The sequence below is a fragment of the Cyprinus carpio genome, chromosome B7 (assembly GCF_018340385.1).
Source record: "Cyprinus carpio isolate SPL01 chromosome B7, ASM1834038v1, whole genome shotgun sequence".
In the NCBI taxonomy this organism is placed as follows: Eukaryota; Metazoa; Chordata; class Actinopteri; order Cypriniformes; family Cyprinidae; genus Cyprinus; species Cyprinus carpio.
The window spans coordinates 7852070-7876446 of NC_056603.1; the positions used below are offsets into that span (position 1 = coordinate 7852070).

General features: G+C 37.1%; 2 protein-coding genes across 2 annotated transcripts in view; both read right to left on the reverse strand.

Annotated features, from left to right (window-relative positions):
• The window catches only part of LOC109100062 (lysine-specific demethylase 6B-like), an 80924-nt gene extending 71215 nt beyond the window's left edge, over positions 1–9709 (reverse strand). The window contains exons 1-2 of the mRNA XM_042726999.1: positions 9237–9709; positions 3386–3548 (exon numbers count right to left, since the gene is read on the reverse strand). The gene's annotated coding sequence lies outside the window, so the exon portion shown is untranslated. The remainder of the gene's footprint in view (positions 1–3385; positions 3549–9236) is intronic.
• Positions 9710–12953: 3244 nt separating this feature from the next.
• dnah2 (dynein, axonemal, heavy chain 2) overlaps positions 12954–24377 on the reverse strand; it is a 138879-nt gene continuing 127455 nt past the window's right edge. Inside the window, 9 exon segments of the mRNA XM_042727001.1 lie at positions 12954–13531; positions 13642–13792; positions 15335–15409; positions 17121–17297; positions 20772–20886; positions 20964–21115; positions 21200–21434; positions 22728–22912; positions 24096–24287. Of these exon segments, the coding sequence (XP_042582935.1) occupies positions 13377–13531; positions 13642–13792; positions 15335–15409; positions 17121–17297; positions 20772–20886; positions 20964–21115; positions 21200–21434; positions 22728–22912; positions 24096–24287 (1437 nt within the window). The 3' untranslated portion in view covers positions 12954–13376.

Here is a 24377-nt window from a genome sequence, read left to right on the forward strand (position 1 = left end):
AGATCTTGGAAGGGTGATTTGTGATTACAACTTTCAGAGGAAGACTGGCAGATTACATGCAATTTAGCCCACACAACATCAATAAATACTCATCTTAAAGTTATTCAATTTAAATGGTTAATGCGAACATATGTGACTCCAGTGGAACTCTGTCGATATTATGGAAATATTCCTGATGTGTGTTCAAAGTGTTAACGATGTAGAGGAACACTGGTTCACTGTATGTGGCATTGTACAAAAATTACACTCTTTTGGGAAGAAGTAAGAGACATTATTCAAAATATTATTTCCAAACAAATAATATTAGATCCAAAATTGTTTTTATTGGGCTTATATCCAGAGAAGCGTAACTATACTAAAAATGAACGTACATTTATAGACCTTAGTCTGCTTAATGCCAAAAGATATATAGCTTTATTTTGGAAAAAAACATGTAGACCAAGAGGCACTTTATGGTTACGGCAGATGCTGTCTGCTCTGCCACTAGAGAGGATTACATATGTGCTAAAATATTTGTGATAAATATTTGTAGACCGTTGCTTTGTACAGAGATGGCTTTCTGATAGGCATTGTGGTTGTTTGTCTTGTGTTTGTGTATGCACAAAATTTAATAAATATATTCTGGCAAAAAAAAACACACATCAGATTACTTATATCATGTATGCTTATATGTGACCCTGGAGCACAAAACCAGTCTTAAGTCGCTGGGGTATATTTGTAGCAATAGCCAAAAATTGGGTTTTTCGTGGGTCATAATTATTTTTTTTTTTTTTAATGCCAAAAATCATTAGGATATAAGGTAAAGATCATGTTCCATGAAGATATTTTGTAAATTTCCTACCATAAATATATCAAAACTTCATTTTTGATTAGTAATATGCATTGATAAGAACTGCATTTGGGCAACTTTAAAGGTGATTTTCTCAATATTTAGATTTTTTTTTTTTTTTTTTTGCATCCTCAGATTCCAGATTTTCAAATAGTTGTATCTCAGCCAAATATTGTCCGATCCTAACAAACCATACATCAAAGGAAAATTTATTTATTCATCTTTCAGATGATGTATAAATCTCTATTTTGAGAAATTGACACTTAAGACTGGTTTTGTGCTCCAGGGTCACATATGTTTTCTGAGGTAAACCACAGTTTAATCAAGATATTTTAGACAATTTGATTGGTCACCTAACATATCAGACCGTCTCTTCCTAACTTAGCTTTTAGCTGTTTCTTGAAGATGGCTAAGGACTCAGCGGCTTGGATTGAGTTGGGCAGGTTATTAAACCAGGAGAGAACATTTCATTTAAAAGTCCCTGAAAGTGATTTTGTGCCTCTTTGGGATGACACCGTAAAGTGACGTTCACTTGCAGAACGCAAGCTTCTAGAGGCACATAACTCTGAAGTAATGAATTTAGGTAAAGGGGTGCAGAGCCAGTGGTGGTTTTGTAGGCAAACATTAATGCCTTGAATTTTATGCGAGCAGCTATTGGTAGCCAGGGTTAATAAACAGAGGTGTGCAGAACAAGGCAACTGTGACGTGACCTTTTCTACCAAACAAGGTATTTGAGTTCACTGTTTAATGTTAAGAAACCCATTCCAAAACTACATGACTTTCCATTAAAAGAGAAACATATCTTTTTTGTCCATGGTGGTTTTGGACCCCACTGACTTGGACAAAAACAGCTGAAACATCTCTTCATTTGTGTTCCACAGAAGAAATCAGTCATACAGGTTTGAATTGACATGAGAGTGAGTAAATGTGACCACTTTTTTTATTTTGGGGTGAACCCTTAAATGTGTTATTCCTTTGAAAACACTGACGAGTCTATGTGGCCTTTGTCTTTCAGCACTTAAGTCTCTCCGTTCCTCTCCTGTATTTCTTATTCAAACAATTCTCTTCTTTCCATCACATCTGCAATGTCTTTTTTATTTAAGACAGAACAAAGCATGGGTGTGTGTGTGTGTGTGTGTGTATAAAACACACACACACCCATGCTTTGTTCTGTCTTAAATAAAAAAGACATTGCAGATGTGATGGAAAGAAGAGAATTGTGTGTGACACACACACACACACACACACACACACACACACACACACACACACACACACACACACACACACACACACACACACACACACACACACACAGTCTACTCGTTCAAAAACAGTAAGTGAGACAAGCAGAGCAGACAAACACTGTAGAACAGGAATCCATGAGGACTTTCTGCATGGTTTACATCATTAAATAAATCAATCACTGTAATACAAACCCCAGACTTCACTTAGAGACCTCGCTGGACACCAGCCAATGGGAAGCAGCTGAGAGGTAACCAAACAGTATTAGCTCTCCTCTGATGGCACAACAGCAGCGGAAATGCAACTTAAAAGCCAAAGCCATGAACCCATCACCATCTCCATCACTGTACATCAACACCATCACATACAACACTGAGCTCCACAAACACACAGAAGAAGACACAGCATGCACACTCACCTTCATATAACCCGCATTTGTCTTTAAAAAAAAAAAAAAAAAAAAAAAAAAATATATATATATATATATATATATATATATATATATATATATATATATATATATATATATAAAAAAAAAAGATAATCCGTTATGTTATCATTTAGCATTTTTCTTAAATTTAATGCACCAGTAACATTAATTGCTCTTTTTAAACCACTAAGAAAGACACTTACTTTAATTTAGTATACCGTTTAATGAACCTGTCGTTGATTTTTTAATAATTGATTTAATGACGTCCTTAAAATGGAAGTCTAGCAGGCGATATTTTAGTTAAAGCACACTTCAGTTCTTCTGTGTAAAGTTTTCTCACTTGTATTATTAAGGTGGGACTCATGTTCTAGGCAGATGAACTGGTTGTGCGTTCCTGTGGCATGTAAACATTGCTAAACGGACAGTTGCCGGTTTATGTTTCCGGTTAAGATCTAAGTTGAAAGACTGGATATACTTTGCACAAATAAGGCAGCAAGCAATTGTAGTAGTCTCATACCGAAATGTTTCATGTTATCATTAGACATTTTTTGAATATTTTCTAATTTATTTAACGTCTGACTTGTTAGGCTTCCACTGTAGATACATTACATTTCAAATGTTTGAGCTCGGTCAGATTTCTTAAAGAGATAATACTTATATTCAGCAATAATGCAAGACTGCATTGTTACAGAAAATTTCAAATAAATGTGGTTTCTTTTAAACTTTCTATGTTTCAGCTTCCACAGAAATATTAAGCAGCACAACTGTTCTCAACACTGACGATAAAAAGAGATGTTTCTTGAACACTAAATCAGTATATTAGATTGATTTCTGTAGGATCATGTGACAGTGAAGACATCTTAATCTTCACGCCAACTGACCTCGGTCCTGTCCATCCACTCGGGCACAGGTAACATCCAGCCACCTGCGTCTGGATCCTCCTCCTCCGGTGGATGACAGAAGGTCCTGTGGCCGTTTCACTGGACCTGCGGTTTACAGACTCCTCCAGAGAGATTCTCATGCTGGCCAACCACATCTCAAACTCTGCAGAAAAGAGAACAGAGAAAATACAAAAATTCAAAGAAATACATAGTGTGTTTTTTTTAGTTAATTCATAAAAGTCACAATTTAAAAAAAATGCAGTCTGCTAAATAATCCTGCCATTTCACTGCATATCTACTGGCAACAGCATAGTACCTAAACTGATTCTTCTACAAAACTGAATTTTGACGGTTTCATCAAATGCACATTTGATGGTGATCAGCATGTGGTCCAAAATATGACCCACAGAAAATGTGTTCTCCCTTCGATAAGCCTATTTAAGTTGTCATCATAACTTATTTCTATTAAGCACCGGTTTCCTCTGCTGTCCACAACAACATCAGAACAGACCTGTGACTCAATTTTGGGACATTATTAGAGAACCACTGCAGCACAAAACAAGAGCAATGTTCCTTGTGTAACTGTAACCGCTGTGCTCACATGATCAACTGTAGTTGCATGTTTTGTAAGTCTGGCATGAAGAAACAGGCCTGAGTTGTGTACTGCCAACACAAAGGCTTTTTCTGAGCACGTGCTGCCATCTAGTGGGATGATACTGTACCACACAGCATGGTTCCCATAATATAAAGTGACATGTAGATTCAAAATGAAATAGTGATGCTGATGTGACATGATTTTTTAAAACACAGGGACAAGGAGCAGAGATCGGCGTAAACCTCAAATATGTGCCGTGACAGTGATTCAAGGAACGAGTCAAGGCTTGACGTTTTTCGCAATACAGCCATGTTTAAAGCAAGAAACAAATGCTGTTTCTCTGTAACTATATACAGCTGACAATAATGCCTTCAGACAACATGCAAGTACAATACAAGATAAATATAAAGTGAAAAAGTGTCTAATAAGAGAAGAAGGAACACTGTGAAGGTGTTGTGAGAGCAGTGGGACTGAATGTTTCTAGGTGAGGTGAGATTGCTGAAGGGATTGTTGTTGTTTTTGGGATGGTTGGTAGGTGGAGTGAGGTTACCGGGTTCAGGAAGCAAGTATGAAAGGTGTATTAATGTAAGATGAATCGCTGATTAATTACTATGGTGTTCGTAGGGACATAGTGTCCTCTAGATACAGTAACAGATTAGTTTGGTTTTCAAATACAGACTTGTTCATAAAAATCTAGATGATCTACGAGTTGCAGAGTTTGACGTTGAGAGGGTGTGTTGATTTGAGACATGGCGGAAATAATCTTTATATCGAGATCAGTGGGCAGAAAGCAAATCTGGAGTGACACAAAACCAGTCTTAAGTGTAATTTTTTAAAAATTGGGTTTTTTAAGTAATTTGTATGATGGATATGTATGATTTCCATTGATGTATGGTTTGTTAGGATCTGACAATATTTGGTCAAGATACAACTATTTGAATATCTAGAATCTGAGGATGCAAAAAAAAATCTAAATATTGAGAAAATCACCTTTAAAGTTGTTCAAATGAAATTCTTAGCAATGCATATTACTAATCAAATATTAAGTTTTGATATATTTATGGTAGGATATTTACAAAATATCTTCATGGAACATGATCTTTACTTAATATCTTAATGATTTTTTGCATAAAAGAAAAATCAATAATTTTGACCCATACAATGTTTTTTTGTCTGTTGCTGCAAACATACCTCAGCGACTTAAGACTGCTTTTGTGCTCCAGGGTCACGTTTGTGATTTTGCAAGTTCATTTAATTTTGCACGCTGTATTACAAAAATACAACTAGTGTAAACTTAATTAGTCGATTTTCCCGGCCTGTTTTAAGCACTACAAACATTTCGTTTTGATACCAACTAGAAATACAGTAAGTTGAATTCAGATATATTCATTTGGGCTTATTGTTCACAATATAATCTTTGTTTTGTTTTTGATCAAGGTAGGAGTTTCTCAGGTGCGCCTGAAGGGAGCATATCTTTTCTTAAAGGTGTACTCAGGTTAAGGCTAGAAGAGATACAGAAAAACTACTGGGCATGTGCACATCAATATAACTTAATTTTAATCACACTGTACAATAATTACTGCTTTTGCATAAAATTTATATGTTAATAAAACACAATCTAATAGGTAGAAAATGTAATTTAGTGTTAGCTTACGGCTTTTGCCGCATCCCTTCTAGCCACAACCATGTAGGGTTTTTTTCTTTTCTTATAGCTTGTTTTTATCTGTCCCTATAGCACCAGTTATTTAGACTGTGTACTGACACCTATAGACCTGGATGCATGATGTTATTGTTAAGTTGGCTTGAGAAAGCCAACTTACTGATCTACTATTTAAACTTATTATTATTATTATTCTTCTGAGACTAAAATTATCAACTCTAACTCCTCCTAGAGCTTTAACTCTACAGACTCCAAACTCAGCCCAGCTCTTCAGACTGATCTCGCCGGGTGTGCTATATCTTTTCTAACTGATCAGACTAATGGTTTTCATAAAAATGAAGATTAAAAATCATAAAAATCCCATAGACTTTCATTGACGGAATGTTCAGATGAGCCAAGCTCCAACTGTCAAAATTCAAATCTAAACAAACTGAAGCCCATTAGACTCAATCAAGCTTCGCCTCTATGTACTATTTCTAATCCATTTGAAATCATTCAAACTCATCTATCTAATATTTCTAATCTATCTATCTTTCTATTTATCTATCTATCATCAAACTATTTCTATCTATCTATCTATCTATCTATCTATCATCTATCTATCATCTGAGTATTTATATCTATCTATCTATCTATCTATCTATCTATCTATCTATCTATCTATCTATCATCTGACTGTTTCTATCTATCTATCTATCTATCTATCTATCTATCTATCTATCTATCTATCTATCTATCTATCTATCCTAGCAACATGCTAATCATGCTAGAAAAATGCTAATCATGCTAGAAACACGTTAGCGACATGTTAGTAACTTGCTAATCATGCTAGTGACATGTTAGTCACTTGTTAAATATGCTAGAACATGCTAGCGACATGCTAGTTCGCTAATCATGCTAAAAACATGCTGTCACTTGCTAATCATGCTAAAAACATAGCGACATGCTAGTCACTCGCTAATCATGCTAAAAACATGCTAGTGACATGCTAGTCACTTGCTAATCATGCTAGAAACATGCTAGCGACATGCTAGTAACTTGCTAATCATGCTAGTGACATGCTAGTTACTTGCTAATCATGCTAGAAATGTGCTAGTGACATGCTAGTCACTTGCTAATCATGCTAGAAACATGCTAGCGACATGCTAGTCATCGCTAATCATGCTAAAAACTTGCTAGCGACATGCTAGTCACTCGCTAATCATGCTAAAAACATGCTAGCGACATGCTAGTCACTCGCTAATCATGCTAAAAACATGCTAGCGACATGCTAGTCACTCGCTAATCATGCTTGCTAGGGACATGCTAGTCACTCGCTAATCATGCTGTGCTAGTGACATGCTAGTCACTTGCTAATCATTGCTAGAAAACAAACTGTGCTAATCATGGTAATCTAGCTAATCATGCTAGTGACATGCTAGTCACTTGCTAATCATGCTAGGAAACATGATAGCGACATGCTAGTCACCTCGCTAATCATGCTAAAAACATGCTAGCGACATGCTAGTTTTTCATGCTAAAACATGCTAGCAACAGGCTAGTCAATCGCTATCAGCTAAAAAATGCTAGTGACATTAAACTCGCTAATCATGCTAAAACATGCTAGCGACATGCTAGTCACTCGCTAATCATGCTAAAAACATGCTAGCGACATGCTAGTGCTAATCATGTTAGAAACATGCTAGCGACATGCTAGTCACTCGCTAATCATGCTAGAAACATGCTAGCAACATGCTAGTAACTTGCTAATCATAAGTGAATGCTAGTCACTTGCTATCATGCTAGAAACATGCCGCAACATGCTAGTAACTTTAATCATGCTAGTGCCATGCTAGTCACTTGCTAATCATGTTAGAAACATGCTAGCGACATGCTAGTCACTCGCTAATCATGGTAAAAACATGCTAGTCACTTGCTAATCATGCTAGAAACATGCAACGAACATGCTAGGAGCTAAAAAAACATGCTAGCGACATGCTAGTAACTTGCTAATCACAGTCTAGCACTTGCTAAATGCTAGAAAGCCTAGTCACTAGCTAATCAAAAAAACATGTCACTTGATGCTAAAAAACTGCTTCGACATGCTAGTCACCTGCTAATCATGCTAGAAAAATCGAGCGACCTAGTCACTCGCTAATCGCTAAATACATGCAACTTCACTTGCCACATGCTAGTGCATGCTAGTCACTTGCAAACATGCATAGCGACATGCTAGTCACTCGCTAATCATGCTAGAAACATGTTAGTAACTTTGCTAATAATGCTAATGACATGCTAGTCACTTGCTTTATTAAACTTCTTAAAATTTTCAAACTTTTCAAACTTCAACTTTTGAAACTTCAAACTTTTCAAACTTTTCAAACTTTCTGTTCAGGCTTTTCAAGCCAACTTAAAGTTTGTCTTGACGAACTTTTTTATCTAGCCTATAGCACCAGTTATTTAGACTGTGTACTGACACCTATAGACCTGGATGCATGATGTTTATTTAGTTGGTTGTTTTTTTTTTCAGTGCTAATACATTTTCACACATTTCTTACAACAGTGTAGCAGGAAGTGTGACCTTTGTGTGTCTGAAAGTGCGATATGTAGTATTCATAAACATTTCTATAAACTGTGCTGGTAATGTAGCGTCACCAGGTGAAGACCCACTCCATGTAGAATAAATATCTTTTTTCTGTTAAACTAATATGAGTGGATATGAGCATACAACATTTTAAACATATTTCTCAAAAGCACTTTTTACACAGTGCAAAACTTTAAATAGTACAAAGACTGAGTACACCTTTAACTGAAGACTAAGCGCCGCCGTGACCCTTCTTTCCTTCCCAAAAGCGCTGAGAATCTAGAAGGCTCTGCGGGGGGCGCTTTAAGTGGAGCTGCAGCGCCCCCCTGCGCTCACATGCAGGAAACACAGGAGGAAAAAAGGGGGCGGCGACATACAGTCAGCAGAAGAGAGGAAGAGAAAAAACATGTCACAGAAAAAATTCAAATGCTCTTCCTGGAAAATATCCGATCCCGCCACAACTTCGCCACATGACATTTCCGAAAGAAAGTGCGACACCCTCGCGCGCCCGCAGCCAGGCCCCAATCTCATTCAGCGATTCTCTGACATTTAATTATTTAACTATGTGAAACCCTCACTTACGTTACAGCGCGGGTTGATTTACACAACTGCGAGATTTGCATTGCATAGTTTATATATATATATATATTAAAAAAAATTATAATAAAAAAAGCACATCTATGTACTGTGCTATATTCCCCATAGTATGATTGCACAATATTAAACTCCCACGGTCTCCCCGGTTCACGGTAACTATGATCTCACCCGTGTTACTGGTAAAGGCTGCAACTTTATCCACCACTCATATAGAAACCCACACTCACTTTCTGTTTGCAACCGACACAAAATGACTGAATTTCATCAAACCGCAAGGAAATTAAATGCGTGTATGTATCACGCTTCCGATATTAATAATTAACCCAGAGCGGACACGTTTCATTGCATTGCACACCTAGTGACACACTGGCAACGCAAACGGCTGTTAGTACACAACAGGCGTGGTGCATAAAGTCCAGAAAGTGTCTGTCTTTACCTGCTAATGCGCGGAGGGTCAAACTGGGAGGTGGCTTCTTCTCCTCGCATGTCCTCATGGTAAAAATGCGAGCTAAATAAGCAACTGCGTAGTTTCTCTTTCCTCGCGCGGTGAATGAACGTCGCAGCGCGCGATCCTCCAGCACCTTCATCATGTCACACATGACGAGCACATTTGAATCGCACGCTGTAAAATGTCGGCGCAGCTGCGTTATGAAGCCATTGTAAGAGGAGATGATGTGACACAAACATCAGCGCGCAAAATTGTTCCAGAGTCTTCTCCCCCAAAAAAATGCACGCGCGCATCTCCCGACTTCTCTGTGGTCTGCAAATATGATGATGCGGTCTCGGCCAGGCGAGGATGTGGTGCCACGGCGCGAGCCCCTCGTGTCCACTCACGAGTTTGATGTGAGCAGGAGATGCGCAGTTTTTAATCCGCTGCGAACGCAGGCACTCCCCCTTCTCTCTCTCTCTCTCCGCTCTCCCGTATGTTTCCCCCTTCTCTTCTGCTTTCTCCTCCCTCGAAGTCATTTCCCCCCTCGTGCAGGTTTATTTTCGGTGAACGAGTCTCTCTTGGACCCGCCTCCGTTTCTCCCGGACGCTCAGGACTCCTCCAAATTCCACTATCACTCCCTCCATCCGAGCAGAGAGCGGGGTGTCCCTTCAGGGCCAGCAGGGTGCTGCTTTGGGGATAATGTGGGGCTGCTAGTGTTGATGGGGATGGATTGATTTTGTGTCTCTTCTAGTGAATTAACCCTTCTGTTGTTTTAAGATCATTTATGAGATTTGTTCCGTGAACACAGACTGCAAGAAACGCTTTTACACTGGAAACAGGCCCTGGGACATTGCCAAGAGTGTCTAAAAATATTATATATAAAACTTTTATATATGCTTTTTACATAAATTGTAATAAATGGTGGATAAATGTTTTTATAAAATAATTACATTATGGTCACGTGGGTTCAGTTTGAACTATATCGGGTGAACCTGACATATCTTGAAATAGATAAATAGAAACATTGATCAAATTTGAATCAAACTATGTCTACTCCTTCCATTCTTTATAAGAGTTTAACCTGAGGCTGTTTTATATCAGAAAACACTACAGCACTTTTTACATACCTGTCGTGCAACTAATTGAATGAATGGATATGCTGCCGGTGTGCAAAAATAGGGGTCAATATTGACTGCTTCTACAAAATGTGTAATTTATTCGTGAAATACGAAGCTGGTCAAATTCATTATAAAATACATTAGATATAAAATACCAAAATTAAAAAGGGACATTCTGTGCATTTATTAGAAGTGTTACAATTTATATAAAATCATTATTATTAAAGCATTATTTATAAATTTGTTTGTGCATGATACGGTTTGGGACTAGATTTTCTCCCTTTTTCTCATTATGGGTGTCTTTAATCCCTTTGAAAATAATAATAATAATGATAATACACCAAATAAAAAGTTTGGGACATGATTTTTTTCTTTGGGAGCAAAAACTTCAATAAGGGTTTCTTTAAACCAATTACACTGCAGTCAAGGATTAATTCATTTTAATGTTAATATTTTTGATTGAAAGTTTTGTGGGTCAAATCTAATTCCAAGGTCACAGGTGTGCAGTGTTTCTTGATTAGGTGTGCAGTTGAGGGCCGTGTGTATGAGTGTGTGTGTGTGTGTGTGTGTGTATTCGTCCTGGAATGTCTGGTCGGTGCTTCACTGCCATAATTGAATACACAGATGGAGGACGTTTGATGCAATACTATACAGAGAAGAGCTAACTCAATTATGTCGGTTTAAATGTAGCGAGACTGGGGACTGGTGTCCCCGAGGGACCCAAATCACTCAAGACGCAAATCAGATTGTCCACTTGTCCTCAGCTGGCACTTCCAGATCATTATTAAGTTCTCATCTGGTGTGAGAGGAGGGTTCAGACAGAAATCTGGACAGCTCGGCCCATCCAGGTTTTACATTCACCTCTCCACAAGCTGCCCGGAGCAACACGTGTCAGATTCATGTGAGGAAATGCGGGTTACTTCTTGAGAACGACCCCTCTCACAGACTCAATGGGTCTGAGGTGGGAACATGGGGGTGATGAATTAACCCTGGGGACTTCATCCTCCATTCTGCGACTCAAAAGATGTCTTTCTCTCCCTTCTTCTTTTTAACTTGCATTTTTTTAAGAAAAAAATCTGAAGTGCTCTGAACGATTACAATGGCGCCTTGGAGGCCAATTTGAATGTGAATTAGACATGTTGCTATGAGCACCCCAACAATCAGTTAGCGGTACCGAGACACACAGACCTGTGACTGAATAAAGAGCTCCTTACAGTCTGAGCGAGTCTGGCTCTTTCAGAAGAGGATGGCAGAGTGAATGCAGCCTTACACGAAGGCCACCCTCGCTCTCGCTTTCTCTCTCCTCTTCCCTCAGAACTATTCTTCTGTTCCAGTTTCTCCGCTGTCTTGTTCTCTTCTTCCAAGAATTTTCCCTCAACCTTATGAGTGTCCTGAGGAGATTGCCTCCGGCTCTAAAGAACAAATCTAGCCGCCACTGGAAAAAGCGGAGTAATGACCCAGCTGTCAGATTTGAAGGAATAATTCCTGTGGATATAGATGATTTGGTGGGAAATTTCAACTAATTGGATCACAGTTGCACAATTTTGAGAATTTTCTGAAATTATAGCACCCTCTATTTCTAGAAATTCGGCATGTGAACTTGGATTGCCCTATAGGTCCTGTGGTTTTATCTGCGGACAGCGGAGTTCGCTGGACCTGCTGATTTGACAATCCTGGATTGTTCAGTTCATCACAGAGTTGTTGTCAAAGCAACAAGTCTGTAAGCACAATCCTACTGGGAAACAGGATTAGATTGTGGCTTCACCTCCTTATTCTTTTAAGAGCATCCTTCTATATCAAACTAAATTACAAATCTGTCCAACATTTTACTTATTACTATTACATAGTAAAATGTTGAAGCCTCTATAGAACAATATTTTACATTTATCAGACGCTTTTAACCAAAGCGACTTACAGTGCATTCAGGCTAACAACTTTTTTTTTTTTACTTAACGTGTTCCCTGGGAATCAAACCCACAACCTTTTGCACTGCTAACGCAATGCTTTACCACTGAACCACAGGAACACTGATGACTTTGAACTCTCAAAGAATTCTGAAAAAGTACAATTGTTGGTTTCCACAAAAATATGAAGCAGCTCAACTGTTTTCAGCATCGATAACCATAAGAAATGTTTCTGAGTAGCAAATCAGCATATTATAATGATTTCTGAAGGGTCGTGTGTAACGGCTGCTGAAAAATCAAATTAGCCATCATAATATTTAAAATAAATAAAATAAAACAAAATATATAAAATTAATATATTAAAATGAATAAAAGTTACGTTAAATTTTCACGAATAATAGCTTTTGATCAAATAAATGCAGCTTTGGTGCTTATAAGAGACTATAATGGTTTTGAATATCACTATGTGCCCTTAGTATTAAACTATAAATATCTGTATGACCAAATACAACCTTCACTAACGTCAGATGCTGAATCAAAATCTTTTGAATCAAAAGAAACGGCTTAGGTTCCTCTAAAAGTTCAAATGGTAGAACACTGTCACTAAAAATGTTAAATAAAAATAAATAAATAAATAAAATGGCACATTCAAAAATCCCCCCCCCCCTCCAAAAAACAACAACAACAACAACAACTTGTATTCCAGTTCATTTCTGAGATCTTTACAAAAAGTCAATTGTAGTGCCACCTTGTGGCCGATTCTCACAAAATTTAATACACAGCATCTTGCTGACATCCTGCAGGCATATACTGAATTTCATGACTGTTGTCCCATCAAGTGAAATTATTGGTTGTTAATTTTTAATATGTGGAAAATCTGCAACACCAACAAATGAGAAAATGCTGAGCTGTTTTATTAAACATTTAAATGAATCTCATAAAAGTAACAAATTGCTAGAGTTTTAATTTCATCTCTTGTGATTCGGCACATATTAATTTCTCTTCTTAAATTAAATTTACTCAGTGTGTAAAACGGTATAACAAGTGCTTGACCTCTTTTGTGCATTGCATAAAATTAGACACGAAGGAGTGTTAATCAAGTGTCACTGAAAGTGTGAGTGTGTTTAGTTATCAAGGCTCATGAGCAGAGCGGTTCCTCTCTTGATCCAGTGATCATAAGGCACAGCTCCAGACTTCAGATCAACGGGCACCACGAATGATGGCCGACCGCTACCACCGGACCGCACAGGGTAGTAGTAGCAGGGACAGGAGTACATATCTGCACACACACACCAGAACATCAATAATTACTGAATGTTCTGATATAAAGTTGTCAGCTGAATTCAAGAGAGAAGATTCTGTAACAAAGGGGTTGTATTTAAGACTCACTCTTGGCGACCCTCTTGCGGCTCTCCACAGGTTTGAAGTGGATGGAGGGCATGGGGCAGAATAGCTGCATAGGCTCTGCCTCTACCAGACAGGAAGCTTTCTTATCCCAGCCCGCCCCCTCCAGATACAGCCCCTGGATGAACACTCCATCCTGGAGGACGGGGGGAAAACAAGAGGTTGAGTGCAAAACAAAGACACTGAGAGAGGGCATGCAAAGGCCTCCATTGTAAGAATTTATCTGGCAAATAAATGTGTGGAAATGTTAAGTGCTATTTGGCCACACTGGCGTGAGGACCAGTGACGACGTAATATACAAATTCATAGCAAACATCGTAAGTACGCAAACTCCCTATCTAAGCATGCATGGAAGTTAAGTTACACACAGTAATGGGTGTTTTTTGATAGCTTCCATCTAAGTCAGCAGAGTTTAAGGCGGTGTTCACACAAAATTTGTTCTTATAATCCATCTACATTTTTTTTAAATTGTCAGTCAATTCACACATACATGGATGTCTTGCCTGTTCCATCGCATCTTGCTGTTTTTTTTTCTTCTTGTGTTATTAAGATGCTGTGTTATAACAGTAAAGAAATCTCTCTAAACCCCTGTGCTCTGTCAGATTTGTTTATTCTATTTTTAAATGTTTCTGATCACAAAAAATGCATCCTCTAAGTTCTGATATGAAAATAAAGATATAGTGCTTAAATATTAATTGGGTCTGGGAGCATACAGTCAAGTAAATTAATAAATATTGATGATGAGTCATACTTTCATAGTAGAAAGATCCATTTGTTCACCAGATAATTAGTCTTTACCTTAATCAACAGCATTTAGACACACTCTGTGCATCTCATAGAGATCTGCTGTTAACAATTCATAACTTCGATTATTAGCCTTATGGAACACTATATAAAATGCATTATTAGTTTTATACATTTAAATAGTTATGAATCTAATTTTAGTTTGATATAAACTACCATTCAAAAGTTTGTTCAGCAGGACTTAAAAAAAAATACTTTTATTCATCAAGAATGCATAGTTGAACAAAAGTGACAGTAAAGACATTTATAATGTTATAAAAAATTATATTTCAAATAAATGCTGTTGTTTACAACTTTCTATATATCAGTTAATCCTGAAAAATGTATTACGTTTTTTTTTTACAGAAATATTAAACATTTGACGTGATACTGAAGACTAGAGTAACTGATTCTGAAAATTCAGCTTTGCCATGACATTAATAAGATACATATAAATAAATACATTTAAAATGTATTTTAAATTGAAATAATATTTCACAATAGAAAACCGTTATTTTACATTTCAATAATAGTTTACAGTATTGTATTGTTATATTGCCTTGGTGAGCATAAGATAATTTTCAAAAACATAAAAAATAAAAATAAAAAACTTACTGACCCCAAACTTTTGAATAGAATATATCTGAATGTTTATGAACTACTAACAATAGTCAACAAAATATTTAACTGTACAACCAAAAAGTAGCAAACAATTAAAAATGTTAGCATAGAGCCCTGGCATGGGCTGTTTTTCTGCTTTGGAGTCATGCCACATGAGTAGTGAGACAGAGAGAGCAGAAAGAGAGAGAGAGAGAGCAAGTGAGACGCAGTGAGAGAGATGCAAATGTCAGGTGCATCAGCTCCTAATGGACAGCTGATGGCAGCAGTTACTCACCTTGGGAGGGGAATGCAGATTCTTGTCATCCATAGTGCTGACAATGAACTCCCAGGATAGAGTGTCTATAGACACCTGCACAGCAAACACAACACTGATATCAGAATCACTGCCAGCAGAAAAAAATCTCTCTCTCTCTCACACACACACACACACACACACACACACACACACACACACAGAGAGTTGCAGTACTGCCAAGATATGGCCACTTTAAGTGTATCCTCAGTTCTTACTAGCCACCTGTCGGTGTGTGGGGACATTACACATTAGGACATTTGTTTTTCAGTCCATTTGCTGCAGAATTGGCTGCCCCGAAGCGTCGCAGGTGTCTCTTGATCATCAGATGCAGCTCATTTTGCTGCTGTGCTCCTAAAGCTATTGAGCAGCTGAGCAGAGTGTGCTTTTGGGGGAATGTGTGAGAGCTCTTGTTTGCAGATCCCAAAAGGACCCAAGAATAAACATCATCACTGGGGCATTAGAAAGGTAATGGAGCAGTATTGTGCTGTGTCCCCGTGCATGTTACTCAAATTAATTATAGACCATCGGTTTGCTGTGATTGAAGTCCATATGAGAAATATAATGCTGCACTTGGGAGTTTGGAAATTGTAATTATGAAACGATGTGCACTGAATTGATTTTGTTCAAAATGAACACAGAGCAATTTCATACTTCTTTCTCTCTCTTTAAATCGCCAGGAAGATGTTTTAGAGACCGATGCACCAAAATGAAGTGCAGAGGACTGACATTAGGTTTGTAACTGATGCTTTATCTGTGTATTTTATCATTCTTGTTCTTCTACAGAGAATGATGGGAAGTATTGCTTAGACACACAAGTATGTTGCCTCATAATCTGGCTGAATGAACTGTAGTTTGGGGCAAGATTTTTTGATACTCATTATTAATAGCACACACAATGGATAGAAATTTTGTACAGTTAACATTCACAGTTACAACTTATTACAATCAATAATAATTTGTTTCTGCTATGATTCTGTGGTTTTTGTTTACAGGGATAGTTCGCCCAAAAAAATAAGTATCTTCTTTAATGTACAAAGGAAGATATTATTTTCAAAATGATGCATTGTTCTTTTGACCATATAGTGAAAGTCAGTGGGGTTGAGTGTTTTTTTGGACCCTACTGACTAGTTCAGATAGTTACATAATTACTTTAGGTATAGTTACCTATAGTTATACTACCATTCAAAAGTTTGGGGTCAGTAAGATATTGTTTGATCAAAAATACAGTAAAACTGAAATATTGTGAACTACTACTACAATTACTGTTTTCTATTTGAATATAATTACAAAATTGTAATTATTTTTGTGATGACAAAACTGAATTTTCATCATCATTACTCCAGTCTTCATTGTCACATGATGCTTCAGAAATAACATTTTTTAAATCATTATCAATGTTGAAAACAGTTAAGCTGCTTAATATTTTTTTGTGGAAACCATGACACATTTCTTTCAGTATTTTATATTTATTTGAAACAGAAATATTTTGTAACAATGTAAAAATCTTTACTGTGACTTTTGATCAATGTATTGTCTTTGCTGAATAAAAGTATTTAATCTCACTGACACCAAACCTTAGTGTGAACAGTAGTGTATCTTTGATGGAGCTCTTTAGTGAGCGTGACTGAGTTAAGTATAAGAGGACACTAAAGAGTCTTCACCACATGTGTTTGATGTCCTGAGAGTGTGCTAAGACTCTGTTAAGTATGTGTGAATATGTATGAGTCTCTTGATGTGTTGCTGACTGTGTGTGTGCGAGTCTCACGTTGTTCTGGCGTGCAGAGCTCTGCAGTACAGCGGTGAGGAAGCCCGTAGGGAAGGTAAATCCAGACAGCCAGAAGAGGACAGGAGGGCGAGCAGTTTCCGCCCAGCGAGCAAACTGCTCCACGCGCTGGCAGAGGTCCCTTGTCCAAGACGCCAGGGGCTTCAGAGATGGGTACACCTAAGGATGGAGAGCATCTCATTACTGATGCGTGTCTTTTTTAGTGGTGTAGTTAAAATGATCTTTCTGTTCTGCAACAGTACTTGCTCTCAGCAGGAACTTGACACTAGATGAATGAAATCTGGTCAAGGGCATAACATCAACTTCAAACGGCACAAAATAGCTTAGTGACATCTATCTCCGCTTACAGTAAGGCCTTTCATTGAGTATTGTGTAATTCCGAGTTCAGCTGGTTTATGAGAACTGCCGCTCAAGGCTATTGAGAGGATACAAAGGAAGAGTTTCTGTGGGTTTGGACGACATGCATTCCTGTCTGTCATGAAGAATATCTTGAGTGATTGAACCACAGAGTATAATATCACGTTTGGACTCGAAAGAGTTTTAAGCAAATCTTACATAACCAGTTCGAATTGAGCAATTAAGCTAACATAAATATGACGGCGCAGAACAGTATGGTGCAATGTTTTCTGGAATTCTTGGGACTGAAGTAATTTTTCACCCTTCAATGTTATTTTTGGTGTTCAAAGAACAAAGATATTTGGATTTGATAAAAAAAGAAGAAGAATCAAACGTGAGTGTGGCTTGTGCCAAAGGAATTAGCATTTCAAACGCTGCAACTGCCACACAGCACTAGGAAAATACTCATGATTAATTTTATTTCACGCTGCGCCATAAAAACCCTTTATGCATTTAGGTTCTCGCTGGCATGAAAATTAGAACGTTTTGAGATATTTCTAGGCAGAATAAATGCTGTCGCTTTTACCCTTTGAAACTGGGACAACATGGAGTGATATAAATGAGGATAAAAGGTTTTGATGGAGTATCTGCTGATGTTTTAATCTGATCTAGCACTCCAGAGCAGTAGTTCCCAAACTTTCCCACCACCCATGCACCAAATTGAAGCTGTGCATGAAAATGGGGTGCCCTAAATAATCAACCAAACCCTTGCTCTAACAAATTAATCACAATCATGGGAACAAGTGTATGATGCCCATAGTTGATTTTCTTAACTAGGCAGTTTAAAGACAAATCTGGTAAAACAGCAACATTTCAGCACCACTGAACAATGACTGGCAATGAAAAAAATGGGGAGGAAAAAACAGTCACATAGCATGTTATTAGAAATGACAAAACTAATTAACTGGCCTGCAGAGATCAGCTAGCGTTAAGGGCACATACATTAATGAATTGCACATAAATTAATTAGCTTTTATTAACATAACCTTGTGCTTTCCGCACAGGTGATTAAACTTTTGAACTTTTGAACATACACAAGATTTGCACAAGCATTCCTATTGTTAACTAAAACAAACAAAAAGAAAACCCTGAAAGTTAACTGAAATAATATGAGATTAAATGGGAGCACTAAAATTACTAAAATTAAAACTAGAATGAAAGCTAAATGGAAATATTAAAAAAGTAATAAAAATATCCAAAGAAGATAAAATCAATAAGCGTAAACTGAAATTAAAATGAAAACCGAAAATACAAAAATAAAAGCTTATTCCAAATTTTAATAATTACTAAAAGAATGCAAATAGTCCAAAAAAACACATTAACTGGCACCTATGGATTAAAATTGTGCATCAAAGTCATGGAGGTTATGCTCTCCTAACTTGTTTTTAGTAATGAAAATTATACTTTTGATTTTTTTGTTATGTAAGTAGGGGGGGTTGATTGAAAGTGTTTTTTTTTATAATTTATTTATTTCTGTAATTATTGTTTTTTATGTTTTTTTTTTTTAATCAATAAGCTAAAATGAATGACATTAAAGTAATTTTCCACCATTACATCTGTTTTCTTCGGTGCATCACAGGTATGTGAGCCTGAGGCTAACTGACACAAAGACACATTGTGAGACATAAAATCTCAATTGTAAAATATAAAGTCATTATTCTGAGATATAAAGCCACCATTATGAGAGACAAAATTGCAGGAAACAAAGTCACAATTAGGCTATAATTAATTTATTTTTACTCAGAAATGGCCTTCCACAGATTGGAAACCACTGATCCCAGGTCAGTGAAAAAAGAACACCAGATTCAATAAATGGTGTGAGTGGTATCTTTTAATAGCCTTTGAGCTCACAACGGGTTATGTCAACAGTGTCAATGTAAGGTATGAGGCATGACACCTCCACCACTCACAAACCAGCACTTATAAAGAGCATGAAAGAAAGGAAGATGAAAATTAGACAAAAAGAGAAATGATGAGTGAAGAACAGCAGCGAGAGTCAGCTGCAAATGAAAGTCATATATTTCTGCAAAGATACAACGAGTCACTGCCAAAATATAACACTGGACAGAGACAGAGGAACTGTGCATTCAGTGTTAAAGATAGGCTGATGGATGGAGACAGAAAGAAAGAGAAAAAGAGAAAGACAGTAATGAGGCACTGCAGACAGCAGAAGGACAGTCCCAGCTGGAGAGGAAGTCTTAATGGATGCTCTCCACTTATTTTGTAAAAGAGGCGCAGAAAGATGGAAAACGAGGCAGAATAGAGGGATGGATGGATTGACATTTGGATTAGTTTATAGGCCATATGCTTACCAAAGATCTTCAAGTAAACATGGTTTTGTTTATTCAGTGTATTTGAGTCCAGTTATCCTTAGAAATGAACCCCCCCCCCCCACACACACAAATCTACATCAGATTAATACAAGGTGTAACATCTACTCTTGTTGACCTAAACACACACACAAGATCATTAGTACCACATCTTGTGCATTCTTGACATGATTGGGGCAGCTCTCCATCTATAGCAAACACTAAGAGTGTTTAAACCCAAGATGAGTGTGTGTTTAATCCTCTAAATGTTGCTCTGTTCACCTCATCCTTCGCAGAGCAATCCTCTCAACCATTCATTCACACACTCCTGTTGCTCTCCGCTGAACACACACCTCACAGCCCACTTTTTACACACTCACGCAGGGCTGTATTACAACTACAACATGACCTGGTGTGTGTGATTCACAGAGTTATAAGCACTCCTCCAAAACCTAGTGAGATGCTTACCTAGATAGCATTTCAGAGGGAGCACATGTTACCCTCTAAGTTAACTTGTTTTGGCCAAATTGTAATTACTGCATGTATTCTGTGCAGAGAAGGCAAGCCCAGATATACAGTGTGTACACTTCCATTCAAAAGTTTGGGCTTGGTGAGAAATTAATACTTTTATTAATCAATAATTCATTAAATTAACTTCTTATTCTTCAAGGAATCCTAAAAGAAAGTACCACAGATTTTACGTGACACAGAATGGCTGCTGAAATACAGCTTTGTAATCGAGTAATAAACTACATTTTAAAATATGAACAAATACACACTTTGGCACTTATTTTAATTTGAAATAATATTTCAAAGCATAATCATTTTTTTTGTATGTTTGATCAAAATAAATGCAGCCTTGGTGAGCATAAGAGACTCAAAAGGCTGAGAAACTTTTGAATGGTAGTGTATAGATGTCCTCTCTTACCTTTTCCCAGAGAGGAGGTACACGAGCATCATGGATATTGTGAAATATCTCCTCTAGGCTGCTGGACATCACAACCAGGCCTTTAATGCCCTTCTCTAGCTCTAAGAGAGATAACCTACACACACAAATATAGCACGGTTAGCATGTTATTATTCATAATCACATATGACTGTTGCGCTCTCACACACAGACCTGATGGTGTGCAGCAGTGCGTTGTATCTTTGGATCTCCTGCAGCAGTACTACATTTAGAGGTGAAAGGTCATCCTTTAGCAACTTTCTAGTACCCTCATAGTCAATCTCAGCAGGAATCTTCTGCAGAACATCAGCAGAAAATTCCAACACCTAAACACACAAAGTTATACACATTCAATTATAAGTGTCACATATGCTGAAAGATCTAAATTCAATATTTTTTTTTATACACACCTTATCTTCCCTGCTGGCTCCAGGGCTGGTGGTGTCGGTGCTGGTGACTTGTGGCTGCAGAGACAGTAGTGTGTGGAAGAGGGTTCGAGCCTCTGTGATCTGGCTGGCGATGTCAGCATTGGGGTGTTGTCCAAATAGTTCCGGGTGCTCCAGTGCTGGCAACTGACCAATGAAGTCCAAATATGAGGACTGAGGCCCATCACGAGGAACATAGTAATGCACCAACGAGGAGACCCTATACATGCAAACAAACAGCAAAAATAAAACAAGTTTAAGTTGAATCACTAAAATTACTAAAACTGAAATTCCAAAAAGCTAAATAAAGATTATAGATTATTAAAAAAAACTAATAAAAAGTAAATTTTTTAAACAATATTATAATAACTACAGCAGTATATAAATAATACAAAAATAACACTGATTATGAATGTCATACTTTTTTATCATGTAGTTACATGGCAGTATTTAACAAAGGATTTGATGTGAACCGTTAAATAGTTTAATGCGCTAAAAAGTTGTTAAAGTTGTGAATATGCACAGCAATATATATTACTTCTGCGCCAATTTCATACACATTCTCAAATAACACTTTCTTTAGTTTTCATCTACAGGTCTATCAAATAACTGATAGTAGCTAAACTGTTTGTCAGTAAAACTTCACAGATACTGTAATTACTGCCGATTCCTATTTCACCCTCCAAGTCCAGTAATCTATGATATTTCATTTCTATTACTGCCTAAAATTTTAGAGCTGCCTCTGCTGTGCACTCAAGTCACCATGGAGGCACTGATTGAGGGTAATTATAGGATGTGGTTGCTATAGTAACAGATGTTCCATCCATGCATGCAGTATTGCTGGGTCCTGAAGGACCAGGGGATTTGGAGGAAATGGAACACATTAAACTCAGACGCTATGAGATTCATTTTGCGGCCCCATGGGGGAGCTGTTGGTCTTCGTTAGATCAGAACTGTGGCGGCAGACTTACTGGCTCAAGAGGACACACGGGAATCCTCACAGCAGGGTAAAGAGGAGTGTCAGAGATCAGAGGGTGTGTGTGTGTGTGTGTGATGGCTTGACATATATTCAATGCAAAGTTTGTGTGTGAGCGAGTAATGAGAAGATCTGTCCGTGAGAGTGTGTGAGATTTTCTTGCTATTTTTCAACCAGGCAAACATTTTCGCTTTTTGGGTAAGGTATGTATTTTTATTTTTTTGTAAGGGTGGGACTAAGAGTGAAGATCATACAAACACCAAAGACTCTGTACAGTTTTTGGAGTACATTAGAGATTCTGTGCGTGTGGTTGGGTTCACTAGGCTGTAGTTTGTGGACAAACATGTCTCCAGAAGTGAGGCAAATCTGCCAAAACTTTACTTTAGGAATATTAATAAATTAAATTACTCATGTTTTTAATATAAAAATGCAAAAAGTTTTCTTTAAGATGTAAGGTTAGGGTTCGATTTAATTAATTTTTTTTAAACAACGGACGTTTCCATTTAACTTCATAACATTTTTTATGTGTGAACTCACTTAAAGAAGGGCGTATCAATAACAGCAGGACAGAAATATTGGTTGATGTAAGTGGTAAGTAAACGTCGGTCCCAGTCGTCAGTCACATGTCCTCCATAGTTGATCCCAGCGATGAGAAACTTGAGAGCATCCCAGGGGATTTCCTCATACTCATCCAAATAAAGACTCAGAAGACTCTCACTCACCTGAAAAACAAAGAGAGAGGAATAATTACCAAACAGTCTTCACAAACCCATACAGTCGTCAGAGATGCACATGAGTTCACAGATTTATGATATATTTTTAAAACATGTTTTTTTCAATAACAATTTCATAGCCATGGGCAATACCTATTAAATATGCAGCTTATTTTGAGCTTAATATATTATGAAAAATTTAGGCTACAGCATCACCAGGACGCAAAGGTGAACACACAGTTTCATTGAGGGTATGTTCGAAGATAAGATGCATGCTTTCAACTATAAAAACTTAAAGTCCTTATAATTAAGTCCTTATAATTTTGCAGCCTACAAAAAGGAGTAGTGGACCAAATAAAATAAGGCCTTAACAGCTGTCTCAGATATGTGATTGGATTCAGACAAAAAGAAGGAAAACCAGTTTTTCTCATAAATCAATGCAACTATACAAAAATAAGTAGTATTATTAAATTATAAAAAAATAATTGTGCTATTATTATTATTATTTTTCTTTAAAAATGTGTGAAATTTAGTGATTTGGATCATTGTTTATATTTTGAATGTGTGCTTTTAATAGCTTTCCCTATACATTAAATATATTTTGGGTATATGTTTATTTATATTTATTTTTATATGTATATATACTTATTATATGATTGAAGTATACAGCAAGTTATTTTTTTCTTGATTGATTTAGAAGTAGTATGGCAAAATATCTTTAAATATGCTAATTTACAAGTAGACACTGATGATGGTATGATATTGAAAAAGTTTTATCTTTGTGTTATCTTTATCTTTTTTTTGTACTTTTTGCATTTTCATATTTTTATGGCTTGAATAAAGACTTTTGAAGATTTTTCTTCTTTTGTGTGCAGGATTTCATACTTTTTTTACTATTGTATTGTAAAATAAAAACAAAAGCATATTTAATATTAATAATCATAGCAAGTGAAAATAATTACTATTATTTGGGGAAAGGGTATGCGCATGTTGCAATTTCAAATGCAAGATATAAGCGACCCCTGTGGAGTTTGTGTGGAAGCTATAAAATAAATGCACTAATAGATGCATTTAATACAATGTGTTTTTTTTTACTTAAATTTGAGCAATTCACATTGGTCATACTTTGGAAAATACAGAAATCCACATAACCATTGCAAATTCACATCCTTGTCTCTCTTTCTTTCTCTACCTCAAAGTCAGAGTCGTTGAAGCTGTAGACAATGTTCCAGCCGAGCTGTAGGAACTTCCTTCTCTCCTGGATGACGCTGTGGAAGAAGCAGAGAGCGAAGAGCAGCTTACGGTACAGCAGCGGCCGCGAGCAACGTGAGAACTGAGACTCAGACACTCGCTGATAGAGACGCTTCATATTCCACTTCACCCCCTACAGAGACACGATCACACACACACACACACACCAAGACCACTTTAATTACAGCACATACCATTTTAAACATCTCACAATACTGTGCAA